This window comes from Micromesistius poutassou (assembly GCF_964030765.1).
Source record: "Micromesistius poutassou genome assembly, chromosome: 1".
Taxonomy (NCBI): domain Eukaryota; kingdom Metazoa; phylum Chordata; class Actinopteri; order Gadiformes; family Gadidae; genus Micromesistius; species Micromesistius poutassou.
Genome location: NC_140271.1, coordinates 9,294,815 through 9,311,491, shown reverse-complemented (window position 1 = coordinate 9,311,491; position 16,677 = coordinate 9,294,815). Strand labels below are relative to the sequence as shown.

The 16,677-nt window shown below is 43.8% G+C and overlaps 1 protein-coding gene across 1 annotated transcript in view; it reads left to right on the top strand.

Moving 5' to 3' along the window:
• Window positions 1–16,677, top strand: part of cacnb1 (calcium channel, voltage-dependent, beta 1 subunit) — a gene marked incomplete at its 5' end in the record, with an annotated part of 28,261 nt that overhangs the window by 8,570 nt on the left and 3,014 nt on the right. The window contains 11 exons of the mRNA XM_084488550.1: window positions 1,814–1,948; window positions 2,500–2,622; window positions 2,878–3,014; window positions 3,467–3,534; window positions 8,909–9,069; window positions 10,857–10,937; window positions 11,028–11,086; window positions 11,468–11,577; window positions 14,021–14,172; window positions 14,611–14,706; window positions 14,813–14,998. Coding sequence (XP_084344676.1) covers window positions 1,814–1,948; window positions 2,500–2,622; window positions 2,878–3,014; window positions 3,467–3,534; window positions 8,909–9,069; window positions 10,857–10,937; window positions 11,028–11,086; window positions 11,468–11,577; window positions 14,021–14,172; window positions 14,611–14,706; window positions 14,813–14,998 — 1,308 coding nt within the window. The remainder of the gene's footprint in view (window positions 1–1,813; window positions 1,949–2,499; window positions 2,623–2,877; window positions 3,015–3,466; window positions 3,535–8,908; window positions 9,070–10,856; window positions 10,938–11,027; window positions 11,087–11,467; window positions 11,578–14,020; window positions 14,173–14,610; window positions 14,707–14,812; window positions 14,999–16,677) is intronic.

The following is a 16,677-nucleotide window of genomic DNA, read 5'->3' as shown; positions in this document are numbered from 1 at the left end:
TGGGAGCCAGGGTCGGGAGTGATCAATACGACCATCCTGAAAGCAGCCCTGGCTCCCCACTAAATCACTCCACACTGTAGGCCTACATGGGGGAATGAAATGTATGGATATAATCGCAAAATCCAATAGGGGGGTTTCCTTCACAGCCCCGCTTCTGTGGTAGCGAATGCTTGGACCTAGACCGGTCACTACGCAGTCCTAGTGCAACGCGCACCGCTCACCGCGCTCTCTGTCACATTTTGCTTTCAATTGAAAGAAATCGTTGTAATGAATTCATTCTGAAAATATTTAGGTGTGCCAGGACCACGCTTGGGTGTCCCAGGCACACCCATGCACACCCGTGGCTACGCCACTAAACACTTTCAATATCAGCCCATACCACCGTTCAAGTCCTCCTATCATGATGAATGAAGGAGAAGACAACGTGAAACGCAAGTGAAAGCCCAACTGGTCCGACTCCCGACTCCTTACTGAGCAGATTATAAACTCATTACAAAAAATTATCTTACAATAAATGATTAGATAGTAATCATAAGTAAGAGTAGTTATAGGCCTATTATTTTTTACTTCAAACCATTTATTTTTATTTGAAAAAAAAAAGATGATTAAAGTGTTGCATTACTATTAATACATGAGACAAATAATGATGGTTTAAGTGATTTATTTATATTTATATATTAAATAATTAAGGATGATTTAAGGTACACATAACCCTAACCCTAACCCTAACCCCTAACCCTAACCCTAACCCTAACCCTAATCCTAACCCACAGGCCTACATTTGTAACATTGCCCCGTGTGTTTTAACCATCACTGATGGTTGCGATATTCGTAAATCGTTGTCATTGCAAAGTTGCATTTTCCCTGTTGCTAAATATCGGAGTGTTATTCACTAATTCAACCACAAGTTTGATACCCTCACGATTTTGCCTATATCGCCTTATCAATTCGCTGTCCTCCATTGTCTCCAAAGCATTCGGTCACATTGCAGCCATTTTTCCGATTCTTTGTGAATAGGTCATACTGAGTTAGGAGTCCTTTCGAGGACTTTTAAGCTCTCCTAGACTTAGGTGCTACTTTTAGGCCTAAAATACTTTGTGAATTGCTCTTAGTGAAAAAAGTTAGGAGTCCTAAATTTAAGACTGACACGCCCATTATTTTTAGGAGTTACTCCTAAATTCGCCACTTATGACCTACTTTTAGCCCTAAGATTCTTTGTGAATACGGCCCCAGGTCACTTATCTTTACCAATGCCTGCAATATGTGTTGATCACAAGTATAGTCTGTATATGTTCATCAGGAGTACAGTCCACTTGTGTTGATCATCAGTACAGTCCACTTGTGTTGATCATCAGTACAGTCCACCTGTGTTATAGATGAACAGTATAGCCCTGGAGTGTTGATCACCAGTATAGGCCTGGAGTGTTGATCACCAGTATAGCCCTTCTATGTTTATGTATAGTCCACATGTGTTCATCAGGAGTATGGTCCTCATGTGTCCATCAGGAGTATAGTCCACATGTGTTGATCAGGAGTATGGTCCTCATGTGTCCATCAGGAGTATAGTCCACATGTGTTGATCAGGAGTATAGTCCTCATGTGTTCATCAGGTGTATAGACCTCATGTGTTCATCAGGAGTGTCAGTGATCACCAGTATAGCCCTTGTGTGTTGATCACCAGTATAGCCTTTGTGTGTTGATCACCAGCTTAACCCTGGTGTGTTGACCACCAGCATAACCCTGGTGTGTTGACCACCAGCATAACCGATGTGTGTTGATCACCAGTATAGCCCTGGTGTGTTGACTGTGATGGTCTGTGTCCCCCCAGGGCTCTGCAGACTCCTACACCAGTAGGCCATCGGACTCGGACGTGTCCCTGGAAGAAGACCCAGAGGCCCTGAGGAAGGAGGCGGATAGGCAGGCCCTCGCCACTCTCGAGAAGGCCAAGGTCAGAGGTCGAGCCTGAGCGAATCACAACCGATCCCTTCCTCGCTCATTCCCTGTCTGGTGGGCTTCCTGTCCGGAGCTGGACAGGTGCCGACAGATGCCGACAGGGCTGGGCGATATGGAAACACGTATTATCACGATGAACATGTGGAATTTGAGAATGAACACTATAGGCTATTGCATTTCAAATACAAACTGAAACAGTCTTATGGAGAGTAATTACATTCAAACCTCCTATGTCCATCATTTGAGGGCATACTGTTTCATGGTAATTCATTTTGATTTTCAAAACTGGGTATCATGACCTGGCAATATTTTCACCTCATGGAAATACAATAGCAAATAAGAAGACAATAAAAAAGGATATTGAATTCTTGCCCAGCCCTAGATGCCCTAGATTCAGAACTGTCTCATGTATTATTTAATAGCAATAATGAAAGCTGTATATGTCAGGACTGGGACAGCAGTTAATTGTTATTGATTTATCTGATTGTTTGGGTATTCTCTGATTGCCACCATATCTACCTTGAACCCCATGATTGGTCCACACAGACCAAACCCGTGGCTTTTGCTGTGCGGACAAACGTTGGATACAACTCGGGGCCCAACGATGAAGTTCCTGTGCAGGGCATGGCCATATCCTTCGAAGCCAAAGACTTCCTGCACATCAAAGAGGTGATCCAAAACAACTGTGTGTGTGTGTGTGTGTGTGTGTGTGTGTGTGTGTGTGTGTGTGTGTGTGTGTCTCTGTCTGTCTGTCTGTCTGTCTCTCTGTGAGTGTGTGTGTGTGCGCGCGGGCGTGTGTGCGTGCGTGCGTGCGAGGGCGCGAGGGCGGCGGCAAGTGCGAGCAAACGGGGGCAAAAATGCTTGTGCTTAAGGCCATTGTCACTGGGAGCATTAGCGTCTAGCATCGCATGCTGCCTTCCACAGAAGTACAACAACGACTGGTGGATCGGCCGGCTGGTGAAGGAAGGCTGCGAGGTGGGCTTCATCCCCAGCCCTGTCAAACTGGAGAACACCCGCCTGCTGCAGGAGCAGAGGATGAGACAGAACCGACTCAGCTCCAGGTAACCTAGTGGATAACAGAGTGGGGAAACCCTCCCACACAGGACTCCAATCAGACACCAGGATCGACCGACATGGATATTAGAGATTGTAGACAACCGAAAACCTCCCCGTGACACTAATCAGACACCAGGTTCGGGGACATATGGATTGAATTCAGTTGATTTCACACAGAGATGAGGTGGTGTGTTTACCATGGAACATTTTAGGGGATTGTTTCATGGTCTGGTCTTACATATGTTGCTCGCTGCCTACTGCAAAGTGCTTTTTTCCAGAAGAAACTGACCAGAAATGAAGAGATTTATTGCCAAGATATTTGTTACATTGCACAATGCAGTTATTTCCGATTGCTCATGCTAGCTTAGACACTTGCAGGACTAGCTCAGCAAGGACATACTTGCACAAGTACATGAGATTGTATATTCAGCTGATAATATTCTGTCACGCTTAACAGTAAATCTGGCGGGAGCTCTAGCCTGGACGTTGCCACGGGGACCCGCAGACCCACCCCACCTGGCACAGGTGAGGTCACCCATCCTGTTCACTCACACTGAGAGAGAGAGAGAGAGAGAGAGAGAGAGAGAGAGAGAGAGAGAGAGAGAGAGAGAGAGAGAGAGAGAGAGAGAGAGAGAGAGAGAGAGAGAGAGAGAGAGAGAGAGAGAGAGAGAGAGAGAGAGAGAGAGAGAGAGAGCGCTAACACAAGCTGAATGCACGCATATTTAATACCCTTGCACACACCTACCCTATCACACACACACACATTCTACCTGCCCATGAAAGAAAATTCTTGTGCACACACACACACACACACTTCTTGAGCATGACACAAAACTCTTGACACACACACTTGCACACTCACACTACTTGCATTCTTATTCAATATAAAAGGGTGAAATTGTGAAATTATTTGGGAATGCCAACACAATCGGGGTAAGGTAATACCATGCAGGTCGGATAAACATAATCCCTGTGCGGTAGAATACAGGGTTTGACAGTATAGTTTCTGTCAAACCCTGTGTCATCGTTTCTGTCTCTGAGCAGAACGGTACTCGATCCCCTGCGAGGTCCACCGTCTACAAGTCCAACCTCTTGAGCAAGATGATCCTTACTGACCTGTAACTGAGCTCACTGTATAAATCGCTTTGGACTAAAAGAACCAGCGAATAAATTGTGGAAAGAAACAGTTTGTGGCCTTTTGCCTTTTGCTAGTTTGTGACCTCCGATACATTCATGCGTACGGTGTTATGCTACATATGTGTGAATGTAACACATGATGTTGATTCTGATGCATGTCAGCTTCTCCTTTGCCAAATAGCGAGGCAGCCATCGAGAAAGCACAGACCCTCCCTGTTGCCATGGCGATCGAATCGAACAGTTTCTACACAGGCTGTCGCCACACTCAGACATCTCTTCTCATCATACAAACCCAAACTCAAAGCACAACGCACTCAGTAGCGTCAATTCACCAAAATCCAAGGTGTGGCAACAGGTCAGATAAAGTCAAGCCTGACATCACATTCTTATTCAATATAAAAGCATTATTACTGGAATATTAAAATGCTCGCTACCCATCCAATAAATATTGAATCCAGGTTATGGTAGCTAAAATATTGTAATATATTGACATGGATTATCGATTATCGTTTATTTTAAAATATTTCACACAGATATATGTGAAAATAATTCTGTCTATATAATTTCAAACACAAGAACATACTATTTTTGGACAGGGCTACACACAATGTAAATTGTCTTCAGTGGGAGAAGCGCCAAATGAAATTCAATTAAAACGTCCATAAAAGTTTGCGGTAACAGCTGTACTATCGGATGGAACAAGCCTCTCATTCACGCAGATGGTCTATTGTGGTTCCTGCTGAGGGACTCTACTCTTCACAATTACCAAACCAAAATTCTTATTTAAACCATATTTATATTTATATAATTTTTATTTGATCCATTTGATTGATATAATATACAAATAGGGTCTGTGTACTGTTCATTGATGATATGCTATATCCAGTGGCGGTTGGTGATAAAAATTGTAGGTGGGGTGCAGTAATAGAAAAAATGCTTTTACAACTCTCTGCTAGTTAGCGATTTATCTCTTCTTTGCTGTAGTTGTGTTGCGCGAGTGTTGCTGCGGGAGGTAGCTTATTTGATTGATTCGCTGAATTGTCCAATCGTGTGATGATAAAAAAAACAGAAAAGCCATACCATTGGCCTGGGACGCACACTGCTGCAAGGGCGAGGGCGATTTTTTTTTGCGCCAATGAAAAGCCGTCTCTGCTTGATAGACAGCAAAAAGTTTGCGAGCTTACGTTGACTTCAACTTGGCCGCTGCCCCTGACTTGGAGGAGGGCTTTATTTCAAATGAACAATAACTAGCCTAGCCCAAATCATTTACGTTCAGACGCATTTAAATTGACCAAATGGATATTATTCCTTTCCCCTGCAACTTTTAATTCAAAGCAAAAGTCCAAACCTGCACGAGGATTCCCCCAAAAAAACAGCTAATCGCAAGTTGAGTGACTGCTAATGGTTGGGGGCTAATTTGCATCACGACAGCAATGTCTTTCCACAAGAAAGGCAAATCGGGTTCACAAATAGAAAAGAAAAAAGGAAAGAGATAAAAGACAAGCTTATGGAAAACAACAAGAAAGATGAACACACCAGTTTAAGAATGGTTTAACAGCAATGGTTTAAGCAGGGTCAACTTTGGCTGGAGTGATCCTCTGTAAAGTGATCCTGAAATTTTAGTGCAGACTGACAATTTTGGCAACCCTAATTTAAAAAAGATCAGTCCTTGTTTACTTAGTATAAACCATGATTTATGTAAAATAAAAATAAAACTAATGGATTGGAAATGCTTTTACAAAATGTACAATTCATTTATTGATTGCACTTCAAAAGAATAAAGATGTTGTTTTGCAAAAATTAAAAACAACAACATCAAAAAAATAAGAAATCTCAAAACAAAAGGTAAACATAATAGTTAACCCCCCTCCCTGGAAAACCACAACCCACAAGTTTCCTTCAGACCGAACATTGGATTCTACCAGAACAGCTAAAGAGAAAAAAATGATTTGGTCTGTGCGTGCGTGCGTGAGTGAGCTACAACGTTTAAAAGTTTGGATGATGTTGGTAAGCAGATAAATAGTATTTCTCTGCTTACCTTGATTGTCATCCAAACTTTCAAATGAATCAGTGGTCTCCAACTCTGTACCATGCTCTGAACTCTTTCTGAACCTTTTACATGCAACTGTATCAAGTGCAAGTTTTTGGAAGGTTTTAGCGAATCAACGATCAGAGAATAATAGTATTCAGAAAATGAGGTATTCTCTGATCGTGCCTGATTTTGCCATGACATTTCTTGCGTGTGTGTGACACACCAGATGCGTGAGAGATGGCAAGCCTGGTTTAAAAATGATTTAAGCTAATATCAGCAGTTGCTTAGATTGAAGGCAGTCAGCCAGGGATCTAGCTTGGAGCATAAATGCATTGCATCATAAATCAATTAGCATTATACCTACAATGTCATATGACATATCTATCAAACAAATAAAATACCTAGCAAAGCTAAAAAATATGAAACACACTGCCCTAAGTATTGGCGAGTTGGGCAACAGCAGGTCCCACATTTTCTCCTGATGTTACTGAGGATGTGGGACAAGGTGAGCTCATATAGTGGCAACTTAAAGTAATTCCAAGCAAAATGGAACCCAAAGAAATCAGCATGTAAAGTCAGCCAAATTGGCGTGAGAGGGTTTTTTTTTTAAGATGCATGAGATGCATGGATCAAGACTTTTGTGCTACACCCCTGTGTGTCGGACAGAACATGCCTGTCATTTACGCTATCAGGTGGTAGTGTATTGGGTTCCTGCTGAGGGACTCTACTCTACCCCAATTACTGAGCTCAAATGATCCACAATGTCAAGATTCATATATATATAACCATATATTTATTATGGACATAAGACAAATAGGGTCTGTGTACAGTTCATTTATGATATGCCGTAGCACTACTCACAGCAGAACCCTAATACCAATTAGATATTATTCCTTTGTGACACAACTCTTCAGTCAAAGCACCTTTTCCGCTTGGGCTTTTTTGTCTTTCTATTTTCATTCCTTCCTATCATTCTATAAAGCACACCAATGACCCAACCTGCAATAATTTAGTAACGCCCCATGTTGCTGTATCATTTCTCTGGTGCTTCAAATCCACTTTATCCTCTGTTGTTTCATATGTAAGGGATAATGTATAGAATGCCTGTCATTATCGGGAAATAATTATTTCCGCTTCGCGTTGGAAGTTCATATAAGTTTATATAAGTTTCTTGATTTATGAATTTTGACATTGTGGATCATTTGAGCTCAGTAATTGGGTAGAGTAGAGTCCCTCGGTGACACACAGGGGTGTAGCACAAAAGTCTTGATCCATGCATCTCATGCATCTTAAAAAAAAAAACCCTCTCATGCCAATTTGGCTGACTTTACATGCTGATTTTTTTGGGTTCCATTTTTATTTCCCGATAATGACCGGCGACATTCTATATATTATCCCACTTTACACGGCTACTTGCCAAAATGAGAAAAAAAATTCACATGAGCTGTTTTCACACATCCTCTGTCTTTTCTCCGCATTTGTAGATCAGGAGGTTTGACTGTGAGGGTCATTCACAACTACAAATGTAGTTGATTTCTGTGTTTAACTGAGAAAACAGGGAAGGAAAACAGTGGAAGGACGGGACCCTATAATGTTCAGCTAACTGTTGTCAATAATAATTGTTACAAGAGTTAGCGCATGTGTGTGCACGAGAATGGCAGTGTGTGTGTGAGTGAGTGGACAAGCGAGGAGAGCGAGCGGTAGCGCGTGTCAGTTTAGTGAAGTAATGAACGAGTCTGGTTGTGTCTGTGCAAACGTGCACTGTAAAGTTAGTGAAACTAAGAATAAAGTACCCAGCCTGTCAAGAATCGGTGGCCGCTTCATTCCGACCATATTCAAACCTATAAGCAGATATCTGCTATCTGCTTATTGCTGCTTACTGCTTATGTCATTCACATATAAGGCCCGTCGGGAGAATTGCGGGACAACAGTGGGTTGTATGTTCATATGTGAAAGCAGCTATGGTGTGTCTTTTTACAATTGATTTGTTACCAGCATTCGTAGTGTGAAAAAAGCCACTTTCCTTGACAGTGGTCATTATATGCTTAGCAACGGTCATTATCGAAAAAGAAATCACCACCGGAAGTCGGGAAGGCCCATGCAAGTGAACGGAGCGTTCCACAGCATTGAGAAGAGCCGTGTAATAAGGTCACATAGCACCCGGTCTCTTTGTCTTTGTAATTCAATGTCCAATTTGGTACTCTCATGAGATCGTAATCTCAAAAAGTACAAATTCTGTTTCTCGCTGCAGATGAATCTGGCCTTGATCCTGTAGAAAGCATTTCTAAAGAAGGTTAAATTCTAGAACCAATCAGCATTCGGGTGGAGGGTGGGTGCTATCCATTCAAGGCCAGACTGCTATTCATTGTGATACGCAAATTCAGGAAGGGCTCACAAGGCCAACCCGTCAGACCTTCAGTAACCGATGTCTCTCGCTAAGACGATGCACCTTCCCCGTTGACTCCAAAACCTGTGACATCTTTCTCTGTACCGCCTTTTGCAGTTCCTCTTCCTTTTTCAGTTTTTTCTGCCACTGCATCTCACATGCTTTCATTCTATCTTCGATTCTTTTACCGTTTCCCCTTTTCTTCTCTCGTGTTACTTTCTCCCCATCCTTTCCTCCATTCGACCCTTCCTACTTCCCACTCTTTTTCTTGCTGTACTCCCGGCCTTTCTCTATGTACCACCCCCCTCCCACCCTGCCTCCCCTCCTCCCTCCCCCCTCCCCAGCTCACGTCGACATGTCCACAGTGACCTTTGATGTTGACCCTCTCGACCTGGACTTTGAGGAGCCCCCTGACAGTCAGGGGGACCCTCGCTCCCCTAAGGGCACCTCTGGCAGCGTCACCTCCCCACAGGCCAACGCACATCGGCTGCCCTTCTTTAAGAAGGTAACACTGCAGGCCTGGGAAACTGCATATAGATTCCCAGCCACGAGCTGGCATTGCTAACCAATCCCCCCCCCCCCCATTCCCCACCACCACAAACTCCAACCAACATGCACCCACCATGAGCTCTCAGTCTGCTTATCCTTTGAGATGCTTCCAGGCATTACTGCTTCCCTGCTTTCCAGAATGTCACGGTTCTGTTGTTTCACTAACCCACCCCCAAAATCGGCCGTTCTGAATGCCTGTTCTCTGCATCTAACACTGATTGGCCCAGATAGTTCGGGATCTCTTATGGTAAGGCAGAGATGTGTTTGGATTTGGTTTGTTTATGTGTGTGTCCACCGGGAGAGGCAGGGCACTAGATTGCACGGTTTTGTGCTTGTGCCTCTCAAAGTCCCCGCTCATCTGAGTGGAACATTAACACAATGTGAACTAAGTTTGTGCTTTTGTCCCTGTCTCCCCTGTCTTGCTATTTTTCTGGTGGGCCTTGTTTTGTGTGTTTGCTGAATGAATACCGTAGGTGGGCCCGCTAAACAGAAACAGAAATCGGTGAGTGTGTTTGGTTCTTTAATGACACTTATACCCTGTCCCAATACTGTCCTGACTCCCTACATCTCCACATTACCACTACCTTTTGCTCGCTCCTGCGTAGTGTAGGGTGTCCCAGTTGGACGATGGGTGTAATGGCAGTGCTATTTTAGCCCTCCAGATGGCCCTACGAATGGAGCACATTATTATACATCCATGGCTACAGATGGAAGGTCCGTCAACGCAAAGAGCACAAATGTAACTATATTTTAGCAATAAGTTAATCTTAAATGTTAACTTGTTTTGGTTTTGTTGATAAAAAATCTAATTAAATTGTGTCAAATTCATCATTTATTATTCAAATTTATCATTTGTGTGCCACAAGACTATCGCTACAGTGTGTAATGAATCTGTCCTGTTTCATAGTTTAGGGGTCATTCCAAACAGAGCGGTAGGGAGTAGGGACAGAATTGGAACAAGGCCTGACCTAACGTCTTGTCAGCTTCCTCCTTCTCGATGCTGGCTTGCTCTTCCATTTTTTGGTTTCATCTTGTAGACCCATGCTGTAACAAAGAAATCTTCCCGAAAAAAATTTGTTATAGCCTAAAAGCAAGATTAAATCGAAACAAATGTTTTCTATGGCTTTGTTAGTGTGGGAGTGTGTGTGGATGATCGACCATGGACCTTGGTGAAACTGCACACATCTGCACACTGATGTGCTCAATGTGCAACAGGTTTGTAGCCTCAGAAAATTTGGGTGGGTGGGATTTGCGGTGCAGCACCTTATGTAAGGTGCAGCCCCATGTTTAAGTTTTATAAAAGTCTGTAGAATTCCGATACTTATTCACAGTTGTTATAACTTGTTCTCTAAGCAGGGTTAATCATAGGTTACAACCTGAGCAGTTGACAGATTAAAGGCACAGTTGGCTTGTAACCTGAGCAGTTAAAGGAACAGTTGGCTTCAATTGCAGAACTGCCCCCCCCCCCCACCCCAGTTCCTACACGCACACACAAACCTACAAACATCCACAACCTGGTTGTTGAATGCCGGCAGGAGGAACAAGAGGGGTCCATTGACTCCTTGTGTGGTTAGTGTGTATTAATTCATTTATGAGCCTCGCACATCTCAATGGAAGAGTCTCTATCTGCATGTGCATTTTGTGAGCATACCTGTGAGTGTGTGTTTTGTGTGTGTTCTTTCGAGAGTGGACCGGTGCGTTACATTGCTTTTATATTCACCTCTCCCATTAACCTTGGAGCAGATGGAGCACGTTCCCCCCTACGACGTAGTCCCGTCCATGAGGCCCATCATCCTCGTAGGACCCTCACTGAAGGGTTATGAGGTGAGCCCCTACACACTGCACCAACACCACTGGACACATTTCTGCCCCGAGCGACCAGCTACCCTAATCCTTGTGCCTCCTGGTTTCCAGGTGACTGATATGATGCAGAAAGCACTCTTCGATTTCCTGAAGCACAAGTTTGAGGGCAGGTAGGAGAATGATGTGGACCAACTCAGTCGCTAAGTGATACCGGACCACTGGGCAATCCCCCCATCCCCCTGCACTTTGACACTTTAAACCCTGGCCATATTGCACATCTCCCTGTTTATCCAGTTTTAATTTGATATATATATTTATAATATTCTTCATTTTTTCTTTAATTATATTGTATTTCAATCTATTTCTATTGTGTTGCATTTCTTTTTTTAATCACAGAAAATACAGAGTATGTCACACAAACATTTCACCGCACATCCTGTATGAGTATGTGACAAATAAAAACCTTTGAATCTTGAATCTTGCGTACGGCAACTTGAACCAGGTCCTGACCCCGACCACCCACCCACTAACTCTCTGATGTGTGGTTGCAGGATATCCATCACTAGGGTGACGGCGGACATCTCCCTGGCCAAGCGCTCCGTCCTCAACAACCCCAGCAAACACACCATCATTGAGCGATCCAGCACCCGCTCCAGCCTGGGTAAGTACTTCACCACCGTGGTGTAGCCGGCTGGTGATACTGGGTTCAACCACCTACTCCCCGAAAGTAGAGAAAATGATTGAAATATCAAGCAAAAGGAAAATAAAAAAATATATGTATTTTGTTGCATTTTATTTTTGTTGGAATCTTAAGATTCCGGAATACCGTTCTTGTAACATTCCTCTTTCCTTTTCATTTAAATGAAAATGGACCTTAGGTTATAAAGTTGAAAGTATTTAGATATTGATGACTTTCAGAATTCCAACAGATCAGCAGAAGATTGACATTCCATGTAGTAGATAGATTGTGATTTAGTAAAAAATCATTTGGTAAAGAAATTATAGCTTTCTAGTACTAGCATTTTTTTTAAGGTGATTATACCACCAGGTGTGAGTGTGATTAGCCATTACCACAGCTGGTATAATATGTCACCTTTAAATTCCTCACACCCTTGCCAGTCATTTTCAATTTCTGTTACTACTGAAACTTTATGAACCCCTGAAATCTATTGTTGGCTACACCACAACGTTCAGTTCATTATTTCACCTGGGTATACCTCGATATAATGGAAAGGACTGTGCTTCTCAATGGAGAGTAAGGATAAGGATAATCGAGTGTGAATACCTACCAAACTCTGTGTTTTTTTCCCCTACATGTGATTTCTATCATCTTATGACCTTCACTTTCTTTCTTGTTCTATTTCATGTCAAAATGCCCTTTTCTTGGGGGCATTTTGTGCTCAAATATGTCTTGGTCTTATACAAGGAGGGTCCGTAGCAGAACTAAAAACAGGAAAATGTTTTGTTTATGTTGACTGGCATCATAGAAAACTGTTTTTAAACAAAACAACATAGATAGAATACAACTTATTGCTAAATTTGTCATTTAGAATAAAGATTTAACTTTTACTTGACTAAGTGTCCACTCTAGGACATTTTAGGTATTGCTTGGCTATCCGATATGAAACACAATCTCATACGCATAATGACCTGTCAAGGCAGCCAATGCAGAAGGTATATATATGTCATCCAAAACCAAACCCTCTATAGGGCCCTAGGGCTCAGCCATGATCCTGCCCTACCCCAACTGCTCTATCCGAGTCTTATGATGTGGCCTCTTGTCTCTCTCTCTGTTCATCCTGTCTTTCCTGCCCTTCGCCCACCCATCCCATCTCTCCCATCCGCCCGTCCGCTTGCCGTGCAACCCCCCCACCCCCCACCCCTCCCTTCCGCCCCACTCTTGACCTCTCAACTTCTCCAGACGTGTTGGGTACGTATTACCTCTCCCTGGCAGGAACAAAAACACACTGCATCCCTCCGCTCCCCCCTCCATCCTTTGTCGTGTTCATTCATGCCCTGTTTGTCGGCACATCTTTCATTTTTGTTTGCTTGCCTGTCATGTCTCTTTCACGGTACGTCTTAAGTGGATAATTACAAAAATACAAAGAGTGGGTGACAGCCCATTCTCTGGCAGCCATCATTCCACTGCAGTTGTCTGCTGTTTTTCTTTAGAACATAATAGGCAGAAGAAGGTGACTGTAGCAAAGCCAATTGATACACGCCACCTAGGTGACTTGTATTGGGCTCCTCCAGACAAAGAACGCAGGGTGGTGATGTTGAATCCGGTTTATTGTAAAAGATGCAGTAAATGAACCTGATAATGGTGCTCCACTGCCATGCAGGAGATCTCGCTGCGAGTGCATGTGGAGATGGATGGTTGCACATTGATTTTGCACACTGATTGCTCGAGGTGCAACAGGTGTGCAGCCACACCCAGCCCCAGATTCCAATCGGTCTTACTCGGCCAAGTGAGGCTGATTATACCATGCATCACCAGGCCTAGGATGCTGCCTTTCCTGGCGGAGGTGTTGGCTGACTTGGCCATTGCAAGGCTGTCTGGAAGGGTTGGGTGGAGGTCCAATGGTTTGGCCGCTAACCTAACAACCACATTTGTCTACAACCTAGACAAATTCCAATCAACTGTGTTGACATGGCAATAAAATATTGAACTTGAACTTGAAATTGGGTCCATCGTCCATCAGGACGACAGGGTCTTTCCCCGTCTCTCTCATGGAGCGTGGGGCCTTTGGCTCCTGTGCTGGCTGGACGAGGGGTGGCTGGGCCTGGGGTGCTGCAGGCTGGATGCAGGGGCGTCTAGCCGCAGACTGCCATGCTGGTTCCATTTAGCTGTGTCTAAATGGAACTGTCACACTCAGATTCATCCGCTTAAATACTCTTCTTGTCAATAGTCGCCGACGTGCATGAGACAGTAACACTAAGATGCCGGTTATATGCATGTGTGCAACGTGTAAAATAATAAATTAACTAAATCAACATTGGAACAATTGATTCTTGAATTGAGCTCTAGACTTAGTCAACAGATGTTAAATCTCACTGTCTGCTTTCCTGTGCTTTGGATGCTTTTTCTCCACCGGGACATCCAGCCGAGGTGCAGAGCGAGATTGAGCGTATCTTTGAGCTGGCTCGTACCTTGCAGCTGGTGGCCCTGGATGCAGACACCATCAACCATCCTTCTCAGCTGTCAAAGACCTCCCTGGCCCCCATCATCGTCTACATCAAAATAGCATCTCCTAAGGTATGGACAGAAAATTAAGATTAATTGAACTAACCTTATTGCTAGTATTCCATTCAGCTGCTTTAAGGCAACACCCAACCTATAGTCAATATCAGTCCCATGACGGATTGAAAATGCTAAACAACGCAAAACATGAGGTTCTGGTTCAGTCATAATTAAATGTATTATCAAGTTGTCCTAATCAATCTGTGACGTGAAAATGGTGGCGGGCAATAGCATGCAAAGACTTTTTTTAAGCTATGAATGATCTACCTGCCAACACGCTGAAATCCCCTCATAATCCCCTTAAGCTAATGTGTACATAGATTGTTGTTATTGTTGTACCATTCACTAGAGTCTGCCTTATGATGTGTTCATGAATATGGCAAGGATGTCAGTGGTCAGTGGTTTATGTGTCAGCCACATCTGGTGATATTGAGTGGTGTTTTGTTGATCTAGGTGCTTCAGAGACTCATCAAGTCAAGAGGAAAGTCCCAGGCCAAGCACCTGAATGTGCAGATGGTCGCTGCAGACAAGTTGGCCCAGTGCCCTCCTGTGAGTTCCCTTTTGTGACCCTAAACCCATCTCAGTTTGATCTGAAACTAAAGAAACACAAAATAGAAACAGGACAAAGTGAACTAAATCTGCCATTTGTGCCCAGGAACTGTTTGACATTATCCTGGACGAGAACCAGCTGGAGGATGCCTGTGAGCACCTCGCTGACTACCTGGAGGCCTACTGGAAGGCCACCCACCCCCCCAGCAGCAACCCACCGAACCCCTTACTGAACCGCACCATGGCCACCGCCGCCCTGGCCGCCTCCCCAGAACCCGTCTCTAACCTGCAGGTACAGGTGCTCACCTCCCTGCGCCGAAACCTGGATCTTTGGCCCGGCCTGGAAGGCCACGTCGAGGGGAAGGAAGATGAGCACACTCTCTAGTGGCCCTGAGGAGGGGGGGGGGGGAAGGAGACAAGGATCCGGCTACTTCAAAACCTAAGCTCCGCATATGTACTGCCCCGCTGCCTTACCGTTTAGAAAAAGGGAATAAAGCGTTCTCACGATAATGCATCCTGCAGATAGCAACATAAAACACACCTGGGAACTGTGCACCTGGGAACTGTGCAGATAAGCTTAGTCACGCGCGGGGGGTGGGGTCAGGGAATGACGACGAACAAGCAAACAAGACCATCATCTCCTCTCTGACACATGAACCATAGTTCCTGTTCTCCTGATTGACATGGGTGTGTTCTGGCCAGCCACCAGCAGAAATTATGCATTTTACTAACCCTTTGGGTCTAACCAGTTTGTTCTGATCAGTAGTCAACACCAGTTAATTTCATGAACAGGAAGAGCTTTTCTCCACACTGCAATTCATAAGGTTAAAGACCGGGTAAACCAAGAATAATTATGGGTTTTGAGTTTATAATACCACAGGAAAATATATTATTAACCACCCTGCCAAATTTGAAGGACTAAAAAAATCGCAAAGTATATAAAATTATGCTTCAAAGTTGATGAAAAATGAGCAGTAATCCCTGGCTCAGGACGGTGGGGGCGTGTGCGCTGCAGGCCAGGAAACCACGCCCATCACCGGAGAGGTAAACTTAAACTTAAATAAAGTAAACGAACCGTTAACGTTACGTTTCCCACTGTGGCATCCAGGGAAGATGCACCAACGAGGTTGAAGAGGCATAACGGGCAAGCTAGCTGCAAACTGACAATTCAAACCAGACTCGTGAGCGGTAAAACCATAGACGGGTGAAACCACAGAATGCTAGTGCGCGGTTAATGTATTTATACCTAGAGGGCAGCAGGGGGCGGGTTTATGTGAGTATGACCGCTTTACGTAAAGCGGTCATCGATGTAGACCCGCCCATTTTAAACCTGCACACAGAACATTCTCTGAGGCCTAGCTCCTCAAGGAAATGATGAATGGGAAAAATATTTTTTATATGTTTTGAGGGACACATTTAAGGCCTAATTAATATGATAAGAAGAAAAATACTGAATTTGGTTTACCCGGTCTTTAAGCACAGAGCATATAATGAAATCCTTGGGATCCACATGTTACTTGGACTAGGTCTTAAGAAGGAGTGGAAGGCATATATTTCTCAGAGTGGCTCAGGGATCCTAATCTAAGCCATTTGGTAGAGGCTTCTTTCCAAAGCATTGCCGTGAGATTTTTGTATCAAACCACAAACCCTGCAATGCTAATGGAATGCTCATACACAGGACCTCTGGAAACCACTCTGTCCTGATATAGCACTTGTTTACTCTTGTTTATTTTAACAGCAGGGTGCAGAACTGGGTGCTAGTTATCAAATGGTAACATAACATCGTAATGACTTTGATTAATGCTTCCATGGATAAGTTTAGAGAGTTGTTCAAAGAGGCAGCCGAAAAAAGGAGAATAGGGCAGAATAAGATTTTTTTAATTAACAATCACAATAATCATTAAACAATAAAGAAATGGCTGCTTCCTATCTGCTCCCTCCAACCCTACCATTCGCTGCTATTAAGATTTG